Source organism: Chenopodium album, chromosome 16 (genome assembly GCF_948465745.1).
Source record: "Chenopodium album chromosome 16, dcCheAlbu1.1, whole genome shotgun sequence".
Classification (NCBI taxonomy): domain Eukaryota; kingdom Viridiplantae; phylum Streptophyta; class Magnoliopsida; order Caryophyllales; family Amaranthaceae; genus Chenopodium; species Chenopodium album.
Genome location: NC_137849.1, coordinates 44,085,044 through 44,104,398, shown reverse-complemented (window position 1 = coordinate 44,104,398; position 19,355 = coordinate 44,085,044). Strand labels below are relative to the sequence as shown.

The 19,355-nt window shown below is 33.4% G+C and overlaps 3 protein-coding genes across 3 annotated transcripts; 2 read left to right on the top strand and 1 right to left on the bottom strand.

Moving 5' to 3' along the window:
- Window positions 1–1,793: 1,793 nt before the first annotated feature.
- LOC145585496 (putative disease resistance protein RGA4) lies at window positions 1,794–5,554 on the bottom strand. The gene has a single exon (XM_081642199.1). It carries the CDS (start codon window positions 5,417–5,419, stop codon window positions 1,949–1,951), a length of 3,471 nt encoding a protein of 1,156 aa, XP_081498325.1. The 5' UTR covers window positions 5,420–5,554; the 3' UTR covers window positions 1,794–1,948.
- A 664-nt stretch (window positions 5,555–6,218) lies between these two features.
- LOC145585495 (lectin-like) lies at window positions 6,219–7,629 on the top strand. Its single transcript, XM_081642198.1, has 3 exons — window positions 6,219–6,475; window positions 6,593–6,708; window positions 6,964–7,629. The coding sequence occupies exons 1-3, from the start codon at window positions 6,422–6,424 to the stop codon at window positions 7,385–7,387; spliced, it is 594 nt and encodes a 197-aa protein (XP_081498324.1). The 5' UTR covers window positions 6,219–6,421; the 3' UTR covers window positions 7,388–7,629.
- Window positions 7,630–11,701: 4,072 nt separating this feature from the next.
- On the top strand, window positions 11,702–15,654 carry LOC145586619 (mitogen-activated protein kinase homolog NTF3-like). Its single transcript, XM_081643502.1, has 3 exons — window positions 11,702–12,250; window positions 12,991–13,416; window positions 14,690–15,654. The coding sequence occupies exons 2-3, from the start codon at window positions 12,994–12,996 to the stop codon at window positions 15,383–15,385; spliced, it is 1,119 nt and encodes a 372-aa protein (XP_081499628.1). The 5' UTR covers window positions 11,702–12,250; window positions 12,991–12,993; the 3' UTR covers window positions 15,386–15,654.
- Window positions 15,655–19,355: the final 3,701 nt, after the last annotated feature.

Here is a 19,355-nt window from a genome sequence, read left to right as displayed (position 1 = left end):
TTTGGTATTTGCATTAGCTTCTAATACACAACTAAATCAAAAGTAGTTAAAAAAAAAAAAAAAAAAAAAAAAAAAAAAAAAAAAAAAAAAAAAAAAAAAAACTGAGCAATCTTTTTTCTTGTTGCTAGACAAGCCACAAATCATTTTAAAAATGTATTTTTTTTGGTTAATAGTTGCCCAATTTTTTATTTTTTTTACAACGATTTGTGAAATCTTTTTATTTTGAATATAAATATATAATAATTATACATTATTAATATGGAATATTTATAAATAATACGTAGTAATATTTTTTTTTTTAAAATGATTTGTTTTAACCGAGTGAACCCCTCGAGTAACCCCTGTCTGAACCCCTCAAGTATACCTTGACCGAGTAACTCAAGTAATCCCTGACCGAGTAACTCAAGTAACTCTTGACTAAAAAGTGAAAACAAACTCAAGTAACCCCTAGCAAAAAAAAAAAAATCGGGTAACCGCTGTCGCATGGTGTGGCCTGTTGCACCAAAAAGTTGTTGTAGTTTAAGCTGCTAGTATATTTCTCTTTTAAAGTCACTACTACATAATTTTTCTAAACTGATTATTTCTATTGAACAAATCTAAACCTTTTTTTTTTATTATTTTTTAAGATGGAGAGAACCGCGCCTAATAATAACGGACTTCGAAAGATTTCCATAAATGTTGCTTAATTGTAATTAATTCTCGATGTGTGTCAATTTAAAAACTTGTTCTCACCATATTGTCTACGTAACATCGTATAATCACAACCCAAAAAAATTAAAGCGTAAAACCACTAACGATGATCGTGGGTTTATAAGTATAACCGCTAATGATGATTGCTATTTTCCTTTATAAATCGCCATTCGCCAATAATATCAACTGTTCTTTTAATTAATTAATTCCATACTTATAATCTTCTTTTCACTTCATTCATCCTATTAAACTCCTCCGACAAAAAGAAAAAAAAAAGTCACCCAAATAATTTCACAACGGTTCGTACTTTGTAGTCGTATTGCATTTTTGTTGTTTGTCAGGTACCTATAGGTATTTTTGCCTTTTTATTTTACTCCCTACAAGTTAATTTAGGAAGTAGCTGGCATAATGTGTTTGCTAAATTGCTAACTTCACAGGTTAAAAAGTTAAAATTGCTAAAGGTGCTTGCGGTTTATATCTTAGAACATATTAGCGCAGTCTCATTTTAAGACTTTAATCCATTGCCACATCAACTTTTTAGATTAAGTTTAATTTTTTTTTTCTAATTTATAATTATGTTAAGACTCGATAAAATTTATCTCTTCAATCACTCAAACTCATTTTTTTACATGTAAATTAAATTATTAAAGTTTTTTAAAAAAAAAAAAAAAATAATTGAGTGTTAAATTGAATTTTCAAGACTCTACTTCAGATTTTATTAAGACTAAACTTCATAAATGCTTAAAAATAATAAAGTCTCGTCTTAAGACCGCAAAATTAGAAAATGATAATGTCATATAGAGTCTTAAGACTTAGGGCTAAGAGCAAGTTTAGCTCTAAGTCTTAAGATTTCAAATTGCCGGGTAGTGGAGCGCAATTATTGTTTAAAAAGGCTACACTTTCTGTATTATCGAGGTATGTATCCTTTCCATTTATTTGTTTTAGTTATTAAAAGGAGAATTAAACCTCCAAGTTTATACCCAGAATTTAATTATATGATGTGCACCAAGTGTTTGTGAAAATGCCGCAGAGAAAATGTGAGAGATTCAGAAGTTATGGAGGTCAAATTTGTTGAATATTAACAACTAGGAGATTAGAACAGAATCAAAACGGTAATAACTTCTTAACTGATATGCAATACAACCATCTGTATGTCTTCTTATTTTATATCTAAACGAGCATAAATGAAGCGGATTGACTGAATACAAGGTATGCAATGTGTCTCTTTAGAGTTCACCATTCCCTTGAATTTCTGTAATTAATTGGCAGAAAATCTCTGTTTGCCTGTAAAACAACCTTTCCTTGGACCAAGAGATGGTTTTGGTTCATGATTCATAATAGAATCAAGTTCCAAATCTGCAACATGGCTGATCATTTGCCAATACTTGCCTCCTACTTCCTTGTTGCATTGTTGTGTGAGTAGAGAGCATCCTCGAATGCGTAAGTGCTGGAGGGAGATGGGAAGTCCGTCTTCTGGCAATGATTCAAGTATGGGGCAGTCCTCCAGGTATAGGTCTTTAAGGGATGTGAGGCTTGCTAGATAGTTTCTTGTAGGAAAGGATTGCAGCTTGAAACAATTTTCGATACTCAAGCATTCAAGTGATGTTGGAAGCCCTTCTTCTGAAAACATCACCAGCTTTTGACATCCTGAAACAGACAGAAACTTCAGGGAAGTGAGGTTTTGCAGTGAACTATCTTCACAAGACAGACAAACCAGATCCTGGCAGTTGTGAATGTACAAAGATTTCAGCTGAGGAAGATGTGGCAATTTGGGTAACGAGGCAAGGTTAGTTATATTAGATATAATCAGCGAGTATAAGGAGCCTGTACTCTGTATTGCCTCTATTAAGCTTGAACCATTGCAGTTGTCTATTTCCAGACACTGAAGACGATGGTTGAACTGTGGGAGTGTCCTTAGTAAAGGGCACCCACTTATCTGCAGTTTCTGAGGAAAAAAGATTTGTGGCGTGCCCGGCAGCCTTGGACAATTGACAATACTCAACTCGAGAAGTTCCGTGAATGAAGATTGTTGTATATCTTCATCTTGATCTCCATGATTCCTTATAACGACAGGTATCTCTCTCCATTCTTCTAGCAAGGCATTGTTGCTGAGAATCAAAAAATTCACAAATGGCATCACTGGTAGAGCCTTCAGAGCATCACAGTGCTTGATTTTCATGACCCTGAGGTTTGGGAAGACGCGTGGAAGTTCCCGCAACTGTGGACACTTACTAATCGTTACTCTCGTGAGGGAAGGGTATAGTGTCTCTGGCCATTCAACCAACTCTAGCATTCCTTTAATGAAAAGCTCCCCAAGGTGCGGCAATGGACCAAGAGAGAGGATTCTACAACTTGCACAATGATTTAAGGAGATCTTGTATAAGTTCTCGAGCATTCCATTCCCCATCCAACTTGATAGTCTGCTTCCTTTGTAATGATGTATGTGAAGCTCTTGCAGGCTTTTATAAGGTTCAAGATCTTCAAGGACTGTATCTTGCACTGTACGATCTTGTGAATGGGCAACCTCCTTGCTCCATTCAAGTATCAACTTAGTAATGCCTACCTTTTGTTTGAGCTCTGCAGCCTTTGCATCTGTCAAATTTTCGAGTTTAGAAATGTGTAGCGTACCTTCTAGACTGTTCATGCTCTTTAACTCCTCAATTCCATATCCACTCTCCTGACGAACATGGAAAGTGTGTAAATTATGCAAATTGGTTATGCCTCCTATACTTGGGGGCAATGTGGAGCACTTGTACCAAAACATCTCATCCAGCTCAAGATATCGTAGATTTTTTAGGTTCCCAAGGTCCTTTGGCAATTCCAGAAGCCAAAGACACTCTAGGAGCTTCAGTGTTTGCAGATTGGAGAGGTTGCAAATGGTGTTGGGTAGTAACCTGATCTCAGTTCTTGATAAGTCAAGATACCGCAGCAACTTCAGTTTCCCTATTGATTTTGGCAGATCGATTATGCTGCTTGAACTGAGATCTAAAACCCGCATGTACTTCAATGCATGGAACATATTATCAAGGGTATGGCCAAAATCTCTGGGGTAACTGATCGGAAGCAGTAAAGTGCGCAATTTCTCAGCTTTGAGAATCTCTTGTGCAGGCTTCTGAACATCTTTACAGTTAAATGATACATGGCGCAAGGTATGTTCAATAGAGCAAGGCTTGTTTTCTTCAACATGCTGACAGCAACTGGAGACAGATTTCGCTAAATCGTGAATTAGATCATGCATCTTGTACTGTACCTGACTGTCAATGTCTAAGATCTGAAAGAAGGATCTCGCTAGCAACTCGTTGAAATAATCACTTCCAGTTTCCTCCAGCTTGTTTTCTCCTCTCAGTTGGATGTAACCTTCAGCTATCCACAGTTTGACCAGATCATTTTTGTCAAACATATGGCCTTTTGGGAATATGTAACAGTATGCAAAACACTGCTTAAGTTGAGAAGGAAGGTAATCATAACTCAATTTCAGAGCAGGCAGAATGTTTGGAGCCCCATTTCCAAGGCTGTATTGCTCTGATTCCCAGATGCCATTTCGCAGGATTCTCTGCCATTGACTAACATCGTTTTTTCCACGCAAAAGGCCTGCCATTGCCTTCACTGCTAGAGGGAGGCAATTGCACCGGTGAACGATTTTTCTACCTATCTCTTCCAAATCTTTCGAATATACCCCATTTGGTGGAAAGGCTCGTTTTACAAACAGGTCCCAACAGCGTTCCTCTGGCAAATGTCCCAAGGTATGTGTATGAGTTGCGCCCATAATCCTTGCGACATTGCCATTTCTACTGGTAACCAAGACTTTACTTCCTTTTGGACATTCCCTGAAGAAATTATGAAGTGGTTCCCAGTCTAATTTCTCAACCCACACATCATCTAATACAAGCAGGAAATGTTTTCCATCCAAGACTTCCAGGATTTGATTCTTGATTGAGCTCTGAGGAACTTTACCATGAGTCATCTCTGTGAGGATGTCAACCATCTCCCTAAGAATCCTATCCACACTTGAATCCACTGAGACATTAATCCACATAGCAACCTTGAAATGGCATGCCTCATCTTGCTTTTTATAGACCCTAGCATCATTATAGACCAGCTGCGCGAGGGTTGTTTTTCCTAGGCCTCCCATCCCAATGATGGGCAACACAGAATACCGATTGTTGTCAGATTCTTCTTCCGAGAGCAACCACCTAACAACCTCATTTTTCTCCTCCTCCCTGCCAACTATGTCTGATGTGTCCCTTAGACAATCTATTTCGCCCATGCCAAACCTAGTGGGTTGAGGTGTCCAATCTGTTCCACCATAGTCCTTGGGCCTGAAATGGAAGTTATTCTTTTCTTGGGATATTATGTTGATCCTTGCCACAATCTTCTTGATCTTATTTGCAGCTTCTGATCGAGAAGAAATCCAGGCAAGTAGGGCAGGATACCTCTGCTTTTCTCTCATAGCAACCTCGGCAGCATAAGTTTCCAGTATATCCTCTGCATCCAGAGCTGCATCTCTAAGCTTCGTCAGCCAATCAACTAGCTGCTCGGATTTTGAATCTGAACAGCAGTGCTCAGCGTCCTTAAGCACCGCTGCAATGGAGCTTAAGTTGCTCGTTAGCTTTTCAATCTCGCCTTCAACTCCATAGAGTTTATCATACTTGTTCTTGCTGAAGGCATATGCTAACTCTATTACTTTTGTGATTATAGGCTCTGCCAGAAGTGACATCGGGTCAGACATTGGTCTGATGTCTCTTCCTAACAAAGAATCAATCAGATATGGAACAAGAAAGTGTACTAGAGGTGGCTAAACCAAAGAACTGTATTGCAGATTTGAGAAAGAAAGGTGGTGGAAATTTTTGAGGTATAAATTTAGAGGAAGTGTGAAAATATTTAATTTTGGTTTGTGAGATGAATTATACTCGGATGTTAAACTATAACCTATTTATAATAGAAAATTTATGGATTTTAGATAATCTAAATAGAAAAAAGATAGTTTCTAAGCATTTTACACCTTGGGAATTGTAAACACGTTTTACTTTATTAATGGAGAACAAAGTGCTTTTCATCGCTTTACTTAATAAATAAGTTTATGTCACATCGCCTGACATGAGCCACAATGATTGAGAGTAGTACTATGATGGTTGACTTTTAAGAAGTCTTCATGTTAGTTCATGTAATTGACCTAACTTATGGGATTAAGGCGTTCAAGTATAAGAAAAAGAATGGAGAACAAATTGCTTAATCGTGTTGATTATTAGCTGTTTCTCGAACAGTGACCACTCCTGCAGCTTGCTATATATTTAGTTTAAAGACTGGTACGGTCTTATGAGTAAAAAACTTAAAATAAGTGAGAGTAATATTAAAATGAGTGTCCTTTTGGAGTTTTGGGAAAGTTACATTGGGAATTGTAAACACGTTTTACTTTATTAATGGGGAACAAAGTGCTTGACATTGCTTTACTTAGTAAATAAGTTTTTATCACATCGCTTGAGATGAGCCACAATGATTGAGAGTAGTACTAGGATGGGTGATCTCCTGGGAAGTTCTCATGTTGGTTCATGTAGCCGACGCCACTTATAGAACTAAGGCGTTTAAGCAGAAGAAGAAGAATGGAGAACAAATTGCTTAATCGTGTTGATTAGTTGTTGTTTCTCGAACAGTGACCACTTATGCAGCTTGCTATATATGTAGTTTAAAGACTGGCACGGTCTTATGAGTCAAAAACTTAAAATCATAAGTGATGGGGAAGAAATTATTGAAGACAAAGGAACTGTTCCTCGAGCACAAAAGAAAGGTTAGAAACCTATGTAAAAGAAAAAGTATGAAATTAATTAGCCGAGAATACTATTCCTTCTTTTCAATTTTCTTCTTGTTTTGGTATCACTGTGTCTGACAAAGGTTATATATGCAGAAAAAATGGGTAGATAACAAGGATGGAAGCTGTGGTTTCATGTTATACGCACGATTCCTATTTATAACTTGGGGACAATCTTCTTATTGGTCTTGGAATAGCTTCAAAGATACCGAGTAAGTTATCTTTAATCTCTCTTGCTTACTTTCGTGTTAAAGGCTCAAATTATAACTGTGTTATTTAGAGAAGCTGTACTGTGTTAAATTACTTGGACTCGGGCTACTTTGTGAAAAAATTTCATGATTTTAAACTAAAAGTGAAGTGTCCAAGTGTCAAAACCACGTATAAGACTCTGACACTGAATAATGTATAGGCTAGCTTTATGAGATTTATGACTATATACATTTGTGATTTTTTTGGCTAATCGACAGTGATGATAATATTGAAGTCGCGAAGCTGAACGCTGTGTGCTGGCTAGATGTGCGAGGTAAATTGGCTTTGTCGGAGCTCTCACCAGGAGTAACTTATGAGGTTGTATACGTTGTTAAGCTGACAAAATCAGCATCTGGGTGGGAGCTTCCACTTATGCTGAGATTAATTGCACCACGTAATGAACCCAAGGTAAGGCAAGTCAGCTTGTTGATGAAACCAAAAGGAGAATGGTTTGAGCTGAATTTGGGCAGTTTTCAAGCAAAAGCTTATGAAACTGAAGAGGGGTGTTCTCAAGCAAAAGCTGATGAAACTGAAGCAAAAGCTGATGAAACTGAAGAGGTGTGTTTCGATATCTTTGAACGTGGCGGTCACTGGAAAACCGGGCTCATCATCAAAGCCGCCATCATTCGACCCAAACACTAGCTTGTTTGCTTATGTGTGTGTTGTTCGATTGTTTAGACTGTGATCAAATTAATTAGTATTTTTGTGTGAGCTAAGATTTGCAAAATATGTACATGGGACATGGGTGTAATGATTTATTTATGTGTTTAAATAAATTATTTCAGAACATTCCTACTTCATTAGAATATAACAATGTGATGGCTTAGTTTACCGACAGTCTTTGATGATTTGGTAGTTATGTACTTATGTACTGTACAATCTTTAATAATCATGCTAATGCACATTATATTAGTACACAAAATGTCTTCTTCAAAGAAATTACAAGTAAAGTTGTGAATTTTTGAAGGGTTTTTACTTAAAGAATGATATTAACTACAGTACTTAAATACTATGGAGTATTAATAAGGGTCTGTTCTCATACGATTATTTTCAGCTCACTCCAGTTCAGTTCAGCTCCTAATTTCCTTCTCTTATAAAATATTCATTTCAGTTCAGTTCAGTTCTAATAAGTTCAGTTCAATTCAACTCATTTCAATCAATGAGAACAGACCCTAATTATAAGCCATGTAAGGTGACAATGTAGCATATACAAGTAGGTAATTTTGATTTTATGTTGTACTTCCGTTATTGTGTGATGGTCTCCACCAACAATCAAGAGGCCCAAAGTATGCAAATTACAAGCTTTTTTATTGCTTTTTGCTCTGCTAGTTTGTAACAGCTAATCAGCTAACAAAGCCTATTTTTAATAATTACTATACGCTCTATGTTTAATTTCTATAAGTTTTTTTCATTTGAATTTTTGGCATTATTTATAAGGTGAGAAAATTATTTAATTACTCTCAATATATAAAACATATCATAGTCATGTCGGGTCCTATTATTTGATTCATTTTAATGAGTAGAATAAATAATTTATGGTCAAACATTTCAATATGTTAATGTGTACTGAACAAAGTATATTGAAACTAAGCATAGTTTTAACAAGGATCTTGCTAACGAGCGCCCCGGGGCGTTAGATAAGGAGTAATTATATTGGTTGAAATGGTATTAAGTTAGGAATGCATGACAAAATCACGCGTCGTTCGGTGTATTAATGTTAATTTTACTCTAATATTTGCACTTTAATTCTCTTATCTAACGCCCCGGGGGCGCTCACTAGCTTTTGCCTAACAAGCCAACAACCAGTACCTGCTGAGTAATATATTCCTGTGTGTATGACCTTATTCTCTTCACCTTATATTTGCTAAACTGAAATTATATTTGGTTATGAAAAAATAATTTTACTACTTTTCTTTTATATTTGCTCTTTAAAAAAATGATTATACTCCGTAACTTATTTTACTGAACTTTACTTATTTTTACTTGATATTATTTAAATAATGTGAGAAGAATAGAACGATTTGCCAATGTGGTGTTGAAAAATAAAGAAATTACTAGAATAGTGTTCACCTAAAAATATTTCTCAATTTAGTGTCCATATAGGTTCGGAAATTACGAACCTAACTTTTTTCTAATAAAATCCTAATAAATATGTATATCATCAAATAATAATAATTATTATTATTATTATTATTATTATTATTATTATTACACAAAGAGGTTTTTTTCTATTACTTACTCAAATCTTAATCAAGGAGAACATCAGAGATTACAGTATGTAGGATTTCTTCAAGCCAATCTTTCATTTATGCATATAAGATATATCTTTATAAAGTCAAACATCAAATTTTTTATCTTAAATAATGCTTACGATATCTTAATTTTATTTAGCATTGAGCCTCATCATTAATGCTTTTGTATTTTATTAATAGTAAAATTGGATATATGCACTATGGAGTATGAATATGTAGTAATATAAATATTTAAAAAATTTCTAGCATCTGTTGACTGCGAGTAATCAATAAAGGAACATAACTGTACAAAGCAACTAGCTTAAGGATGTCTCTAACAATGATATGACCAAAGCTAGACATTTCATGCTTCCCCCACTTCAAATAAGTGAATTGATTACTGCAGTCCGTTTGTAGCATATTTGTTATGGATATAAATTGTCAAAAAAGTATGTAACATGAAACATCAATGTTTGGAACAATGGTTAATTAAAACCCTTAGAGAATAGTATTGAGACTCCAATGATTTTTTTATTTAGACTTTAAATACAAAGCGATAAAAATTAGGTTTAGAGTTTTCCAATCCTAAGTGAACACTAGTTTGAGAAATATAAAGTGAACATTATTTTAGTAATTTCTTTATTTTTTAGCACCAATTTAGCAAATCGTTCAGAAGAATATGGCTTTTATTTGCAAAAAAAAATCCCAAACGTGCACAATACTTCCTTTGTTTAAAGATTATCTCCACACTTATCATATTCTTTTGTTCTAAATTAATTGCAACCTTTCTCACTTTGCACCGCCAATGTGTAAAAAGATGTGTACAAGTTCTCCCCCCCCCCCCCCCCCCCTCTCTTCATATAGAATTGCTACGGTAATTGCACCTAAGCCTTGTTTGGTTGGCTAAAAATTTTGTGAGAAGTCAAAATTCTATGAATTTCATTTTCACCCTCTTGTTTGGTTGACACAAAAAAGTGAAAATGGGGGCAATTAAAATTCATGGGAATTTTGACTTCCCACAAAACATGGGAATTCACTTACTTTACCCCCCCTTTGTAAGTTGAAATTCCCATGAAAATTTACTTCCTCCATTTTTAACCAAACAAATTTGTTGAATTCCCATGATTTTTATAATGGAATTTATTTCCCACAAATTGAAATTTCATGGGAATTTACACTTCCCTAATGAACCAAACGACCCCAAGTTTTAAGTTGTAAATAAAGCTAAAAAATGATATACCCCGTATAAGCTAAAAATGGATAGGATAAATAAAATAAAGCAAAATAACGTTAATCAAAAATTGATTTTATCATGCATTTCTAAACAACTCCTTAATTGTTTAGCAAGAATATTAGCCATAAGTATTACATTATTATTGGCCATAAAAATTACTTATAATTAGATATTTGGCAAGTAAAGATAAAATAGTAGACCTAAAATGAAGGGGATATTCTAAAATTCTTGGTTAGGTCCCTCAAAAAGTGAGATATTAATTACGACAAAAGAACCTAACATCAACATCCCCTTGGCGTAAATCACATGTATGATGTATCGGATTAAAAGCACAAAAGCCTTTCTTTCCCAAATAAATAAATTATTGTACTGTAAAATAAAAACTTTACTTTGTTCAAAAAAAAAAAAAAACTTTACTTCCTTCCATTTTAAGGAATTTCTCATAAGATTTGCAATTTCAAAGTTTGACTTAATTGCGTTGAAGTTTAAACAATCAATCCCAATGCTATATTTGTCGTTCTTAGAGTGGAAGCTCAACAAACAATCCTAATCATGTTCTTTATATCTGATTTTATACGATTTTTTAATTCTAAATCCAATATCTAGATTATCTTTTTCAACTAGAAAATCAATCTTTATTTGCATTAGGTAATACACATATCAAAAATAGATTTCTTTATTATTTCAATTGTAGTGCAATTTCGTAAATGAAATTTATACTTGATGTTTGATGTCATAAACTTTTACAATTAAATTGGCTGAAATCGTAAAACAAATGACAAGCATGTAAAAAGCTAAGTTACTAACAATAATCTTTGATTTTGAGGTGTTAACTAAATTTATGTTTAAGGTCTCGTTCCCATTCTTTTACTTTTTTCATTGTGTTTTTTTGTTTTTTGTTTTTTGTTTTTTCAAATTATATGGTGCATGTCATATAATAAATCAAAAAATAGTCAAACTGACTAAAATCATGATAATTTGAAAACTGACAATAGAAAAGTGGAAACGTCTTTTTTTTGTATCCTGTTTTTGGTTTTTTGTGTTGAGAAAAATAGAAAACTGAAAACAAAAAACGATGCCAAACAAGCCCCAAAGGTGGGGTTATGGGTTTTATTTCACCTTAAGAAAAAATATTCTAAAGCTAATTAGGTCTAATCATGGTTAATTAAATTTAAATAAGTCCAAGTGAACCTAAAAGTCTAAGGGTCAATATTTTGAACAAATGCATGCCAAGAGTGTGAGATCTAAATGTATGTTTTTACCATCTTTAAGAGTGTGTTCTCTGCATCTTAATTTTAGTTCAATTCAATTCAGTTCAGTTCAACTTCAATCAATTCAACTTCTAATTTCCTTTTTTCATTAATAATTCAGTTCAGTTCAACTCAGTTCATTTCAATAAATTAGAATAGGCCTAAGTTTAGAAAAGTAGGGAAGAAAAGATACAATAAAAAATCCTGTTTTTTTTTAAAAAAAAAGATATAATGGCTCTATTTTGTCACCTATCCATTCTTTCTTTGTTCCTGCAACATCTCCCCTTCTTCCCCCATTATTTCTCTCTCCTCTGTTCAACTGATCGTGACGCAATAATATAATCTCTCTAATCGAGGATCTGATCCAATAATCCCCATCTTCTATCTTTTCTCTCTCCTCAATTTCATCATTACCAACTTTGTAATTTCCAATTTTCCCTCCAAATTATCAATTCCCCTGCTTCAGATCTGTTCATCAATTTTCTTTTTTCTCAATTGATGACATTTTTTGCTCTTTTTTTCTTGCTAAATTTCCAAACTTTTGATTGATTTTTTAGCTGGGTTTAAAGAATAAAGTTTGATTTTTTTGTGGGTTTAGTGAAATTTGGTGAATAAAGATAAAAAAAGTCGAATTAAAAAGGTGGGATTTTGAAGATGTTTCTATTTGGAGTAAGTTCGAGGATGCAATTTTTCTGGGGATTGATGATAAAAGCGACGCTTTGATTCTAATTTCTATCTATATTTGCTGCCAATTTAACTGAATTTTCATTCTGGGGTTTTTAATTCAAAGGTATGAATATTTCATCTTTTTTTCTTTAAATTGTTTGTAATCACAAATAAAAACTACAATACCTATTGATGATTTTTTTTTTATTCGTTTTGTCTTTCGCTACTATGTTAATTAAGCTCAAATATTAGAAATTTTTTTAATAGTATATGATTGTATGAAGATTTAATTACAATTTTTGAAATTTAATTACAATTTTTTTGTTGTTCATAAAATTGGCTAATGTATTTCATTGCTTCGGTTTTTTTTTTTTTTTTTTTTTTTTTTATTTTTTTATTTTTTATATTTTAAATTGGAAACGTTATTCACATGCTCTTTTGTACTTAATGTGATTGATGCGTTTCAATGTTATGTGAGCCATGATTTTCTGTTTAGTTATCTAGTATTGATCCATGAAAACAGTTTGGATTGTAATGTTCATGTCTAGTTAACTTGTCTTAATCTATGAATTTAGATTGGATTATAATTATAGTGCTTCAATTAACTAGCTGTTAATCTATGACAAAAAAATGGAGTGTAATGTTCGTGTTTAACTAACTTATGTTAATATGAAAATAATTTGGATTAGGGAGTTTATGATTAATTAACTAGTGTTAATCTATGATAATAGTGTGGATTATGCTTAATAATACCGTTTATCTACCATTCTATTATACTTTAATTTGTTAATGAAGATAATTTTGCAAGAAAAGAATGATGAATTTTTCGAATGTTACTTGATTTTATAAGTTGTGACTTTGAAGGTAATGGCAACACAAGTTGAGCCTCCAAATGGTGTTAGATGCCCAGGGAAGCATTACTATTCTATGTGGCAAGCTTTGTTTGAGATTGACACAAAGTATGTGCCCATTAAACCCATTGGTCGAGGTGCATATGGAATTGTTTGCTCGTCCATAAACAAAGAGACGAATGAGAGAGTTGCTATAAAGAAGATCCATAACGCTTTTGAGAATCGTGTTGATGCACTGAGGACATTGCGCGAATTGAAACTTCTTCGGCACCTTAGGCATGATAATGTGATTGCTTTAAAGGATGTCATGTTGCCAGCCCATCCAAAGAATTTCAAGGATGTGTATTTGGTCTATGAACTTATGGACACAGATCTTCATCAGATTATTAAGTCCTCCCAGGCTCTCTCAAATGATCATTGTCAGTACTTCTTGTTTCAGGTATATTTTATGGTGTCACTTCTCGGTTATTGTAGCATTCAACAATTGTTCTATGTCTGTGTTTCTATGGGAAGATTTAATGAATTTTACTGTCTATAATTAGAACATGAGTCTGTTGGCATTATCATTTAGATTTTTGGCTGTGGTTGTCTTGTAGCATATTTTCTGAACTCTTGAGTTCATTGGTGCTTTCTGTTTTATCAAGATGCTCGAGTTTAAAAGTTTCATTGCTTATTTTTACTTATAGATTTGGATTTGTTATTTCCTGTTATGTATGTTTTGTTCTGTTTTCCAATTGATCCTCTTTATTAGCCTTCTTTTCCTTTTTATTAAAGAAAGGAATGATGATCATTATGAAATTGAGAAAGAAAATGCTGTCTTTTGTGAAGTCTATATGGGAAAGCATTCTGAAGTTGAGAAGCAGTAATCTTCAAGAAATCTAGTTTAAATAAAATCTTTATAAATAATTTTTATGTTGGACCTTTGCTTATCTTTATGAAAGCCGCAAATTTCTTTTTCTTTCCTTCAATCTAAATGTACTAATCTATGTTTGAAGTCTTTGAACTTTTGTTTTTAATAAACCAAGCATGCTTTTACTTGTTTGTAGAGTTTCTTGTATTTTAATCACTGTATCCCTTTTTCCATGTTCACATAGAGCCATCCTTTCTAATGTTCATATGCAAATGTTCCCAAACATCAGTGCTTGACAATGTAAGTTACTACTACCATAATTTCTAAGTAACAACTTCGCTCCATTTTTGGACAGCTTAATGATGACAAGTCTATACTCTATATCTTTTTGCTCTCTTTGTTCTTGTTGAGTTCACATTCCTCATGCTCAAAGCAATTCATTGCAATTTTTTCCGGAAACTCTCAAGATAGGCTCACTGTAGTTTGACCATATATTTATATTGCAATATTTTCTTGCAAGTACTTCATATATTGGTTCATATGGATTCTGTTCATCCTACTTTGTGTTTACCAACTTGTTTGCTTGTGTGTAAAGTCTGCTAGCATGATTCCAGATTTCCAGATCTTGCTTTAATTTGCTGAAAAGTTTCTATCATGCTATTCCTTAGCAATGTGCTCTCTTGGGTGATTTTACAGAAAGCTACAAAATAATACTTGTATAAAATAAGTAATTGCAATTAAAAAAAATGAATTAAATCTATTCCTAAAGTATTCAGTTTGTGTCATATCATTCAATGCTAAGATTGATGTAAGTAGATGTGCTTGCTGTTTGACAAATTTTAGCATACATCTTTGAATGCAGTTGCTGAGAGGTCTGAAGTATCTCCACTCGGCTAACATCCTTCATCGTGATTTGAAGCCTGGAAACCTTCTTATAAATGCAAATTGTGATCTAAAAATTTGTGACTTTGGATTGGCTCGTACAAGTAGTGGCAAAGGTCAATTTATGACCGAGTATGTGGTGACACGTTGGTACAGAGCTCCCGAACTGCTGTTGTGCTGTGACAAGTATGGAACCTCCATTGATGTGTGGTCTGTTGGGTGCATTTTTGCTGAACTTCTTGGTCGTAAACCATTGTTCCCAGGTACCGAGTGTTTGAACCAACTAAAATTGATAGTTAACATCCTTGGTAGCCAAAGAGATGCTGATCTTGAATTTATTGACAATCCTAAGGCCAAAAGGTTCATAAAATCACTCCCCTATTCTCCTACTGCTTCTTTGTCTCGCCTTTACCCAACTGCCAATCCTTTAGCCATTGACTTGCTGCAAAAGATGCTCGTCTTTGATCCAACAAAGAGAATTAGCGTGACTGAGGCTCTCCAACACCCATACATGTCTCCTTTGTATGACCCTCGAGCTAACCCTCCTGCACAATTCCCTATTGATCTCGAAATTGATGAAGATTTAGACGAAGAAATGATCAGGGAATCAATGTGGCAGGAGATTATGCATTACCATCTAGAAGCTGTCAACCAAAATATGGAACTATGCGGTTAAGCTCTTTATATTCTGTAGTATGGTGATCGAGACCTATGAAGAATATTTATTTTCGGTAGGAGTTTCATCCTTAACTAGGTTTCTTTCTTAAGTTTTTACCTGCTTTTATAATCTTATTAAGGAAATATGCAATAATAGTTTGTGCTATTGATGCATGTTCCGACTGTCTGAGGCTTATCTTCTGTGTCTAGAGTTTCTCATGTGTTGTGTTTTTGTTGACTGTTGTAATGTGAATTGTACATATTCGTGTTTACGATTTCCTGTTGTAACCTGTTTTTCCCTCTTCTCTTCAACCTCCATTGTAAATTAAGATGTAAGTCTAACTATGTATTAATATATGTTCTGTTTCCCTTCCTCTCGAAGTCGATGGAAGAAACATAATTACTCTGTACTTAGGCTTTTTAGTGAACAGAAGCACAAAGATGCTAATGATCTGCTGCTGCTTTCTTTTCTTTTTTTTTCCCCCCTAAAAAGCCTTGTAAGAAATTATGCTATCACCGAAGATTCGGCTTTTTTTTTTCCTTTTTTTTTTTTTTTTTTTTGGTACAGAAGTAGGGCAATTACCCCATTACTACAGTATTTTAAAGCATGAAGGAGCATATCATAGCAAGCATATGTGGTATGTAAGAAAAGAAAAGTACACAACTTTTATCATTGCCAGTAGAGTATCAATTCGGCTCTATGGTAAAGAAAATTTTGTTGTTGCTGAATCATGGGCGGAGAAAATGAGAGGGGGGGTTGCAGACATACGGCGTAATCTTGAGCCCACTTAATTTCGAGTCTGAGGGTGGGAAGTTTGTCACGCGTCCATGCTCTAGTCATGCCCAAAGTAATACATCTCAAGCCTAAACATAACCCCAGGCTCCAATAGAACGAACCCATGGGATTAGGGAGGCAGGGTACAAACGTGTGATAAAATTTTTTAGCTCGTGTCTTGTCGTGTCGTGTATAATTAAAATGACTCTGTAAAAAATCCAAAACATCATATTGTGACCTTCAATAAATCCTACGTTTGCGATTATGGGCTGAGGCTTCTAAATGTATGGGCTCACACAACCAATTATGGGCCAGTTGCATTAATTTAGTTTGGTTGCTTTAATGTTTAAGTTTAATGAATTGTGATTGGTAATTTGGGATAGAGACTTTTGAAGTGAACCTCGATTTCGATTTGAGTGCCTTATCCGAAGTAATTAGTTGTGATAAGCTTTCAGAATTAATTTATGTATGAAGAAATAGTTAACGAACTTATGTATATTATATTATTATGTGATCGTTAGGATATAAAAAGAAACAAAGTTCTAGGAAATACTAATCTAGGAATGGCATACATTAATGGAACACAACTGAATAAGCAATAAGGAATAGAAAGTTAATTAAGGAAGAATTAATTTGGCCAATCTCCAAACTTTTATCCAGGATCCGGCTTAAGCACCATCTATAACCAAACTTGGCCCAAATGTGTGTTTATGGATGGATCATGTGCCTAAAAATTTGGATAATTTGGGATAATTAGTTCCACTTTGATCACCAATCGTTTTTGAGACTAAAAGTGTCTTCAACTAGTATGAAGTTTCAGTTTTTTTAAGGATGCAACTGCCACAACCAATTGATAAAAATACATTAATTACCCCCTTAAACTATTCAGGTAATTCATTACTAAGAGGGTTGTAGACTTGTAGCTCATTATTGAATTGAGGTAATACAGTAATATAATCTGTCACGCTAAATTTTCCACTTGAAAGGAGGGCGCTGGTTGAGATTTAATTTGAATATGTGACTTTTTGTGACGTTAGCTCTTGATAGTTGATACTATGTTAAAGGTTCAACTTAACAAAAAGTTTAAATGTTTGAATCCTAAAACCAGACAATCAAATTATATACTCTATCAATCATCATTAATTACACTTAAAGTTTTTTTTATCAATTATTAATGAGTGCATAAACTAACTAAATCATTTTATTGAGTTTTGAATTAAGAATCTTAATATACTGTTTGAACGCACCCCTTTGTAATGGTTAATCCGAACATATTTCATTATAATAAAAATACCAATGAGACAAAAATGAAGTTTTCATCTACTCGGTAACAATCCAGCCGCCAGTACCACTAAGTTTCCCTTTTTTACTGCCTTGACGTTGGCTTGATCAATTTGCTAAAGTGGTCACATTACAATTACATTGCATGCAATGCATTTCAAACTTGGCGCTTTAATTTACAAAGATACTTCTCTTGCTACAACTACTACTATACTATGTCTTTTATTAAGGTCGGGACCAAGCTATCTATACTAGGTAGTACGTAAAGTTATATATATCCAGGAGTTCAAAGTTGATTTCATAATCTTTCTTTTGACATTTTTCAGCTTTGTCTCCTTTGCTTTCTTGCTTATGTGTGATTACCCTGGTTTCTTAGGCTCAGCTAAGATCATATATTCATATGTCATGTAACTCGTGTATATCAAGAGGTCGTTTGGATGCTCGTAAGACAAGCAATGCATATACATTATTGCTTGCACACGTTTACTCAGGGTTTCTCGATCACTCTACTAGATCGAGTTGTTGTACATTATAAGCATCAATAATATCCTTATTAGCTAGGCAGACCAAAGTTTAGATTATGAGCAGCATATCAAAATAATGAGCATGTTATTAATCGGATATAATATGAAAATTGAAATAGAAATTCGAAACATCTTGTGACTTTATATAAGTTTAAATATAACAAGATTATGAAAATTGGTGTGGTCTACCCTTCGATGAAGTATAAAATTGACCCATCTACATATAATACTATCACTCCTTAAATAATCAAGCAAGCAATAGTGCATGGACCAACCATGCACCTAACATTCTAAATTTCTAATGATTTCTAATAAGGCTAACATGCGTATACCCCAAAAAAAATTTTGGAGCTTAGTATCATATTGGACTTGACCAAACAACTCCAATAAATTGCAAATTACCGCAAAAACCGCGCATTTTTTTGTTTCAAAAAGAGTACTTTTACCTTAATAATATTAATATTTATAACTAATTTACTAATTGACCTACCTATATACTCTTCAAAATTAAGATATTTTCCATAGATCACAGAAGAGGGAAGTCAATATTTTTGTAAAAAATAATGAATTAAAAAAAAGTGCATGTTGAGTTTGTGGGAATCTAGCTAATGTCTGCTTCTAGACCCCTTTTTTTTAATCTAAAGTTTTACTTACTTTATAATTGTATAAGCACACATGCTTATTTTCTTAACTATGATGATTGCATTAAGATATAGAAGAGCTGATAAATTTGGACCCCAGGTAGATATATTAACTTTATTTGAAATATTTCACTTTATATAGGATTGTTATTGTAATACAATATCGCTCGTACTATTTATAGAGTCAAAATTAATACTTTATTACTATACTTGTTATATTTGTTTAAATATATACTATTAAAATATTAATTTTTAATAATTTTCATAAGTATATAATTAAACATATATTAATTTAATAAAAGAAACATATCAGTTGTATAAAATGTACTCATATGCAAGTGAGTAGAGTATAAAAGAACGTAGTGAATACAACTGTATAGTCAAATTTGTATTTTAGCTAGGCTGCTTGCTGTTGTTGATTGAGATGAAAAATATCAAAGGGGAATGTATCTTAGCTACTGTATTTTAAATCTTCCTTTTTTTCTTTCAATCTTCAACTTTTTACTAATTAAAGTCTTCAAGTTGTCAATCTGCTGCTTTAATCTTGGACCCCATACATCTTAAGATTTAAGTGTTTAGTTTATGGTAAGACGCCAATTTAGAATGTTATTATCATGTAACTTATCCTTTTTTGCAGATTAATTTAGTATTAGACCCCGTTTACTTCACCTTATTTTTGATGAACTGAAATTATTTTTACTGAAACAAAATTATATTTGCTGAACTTAAATTATTTTTACTAAACTTAAATTAACTTTACTGAATTGA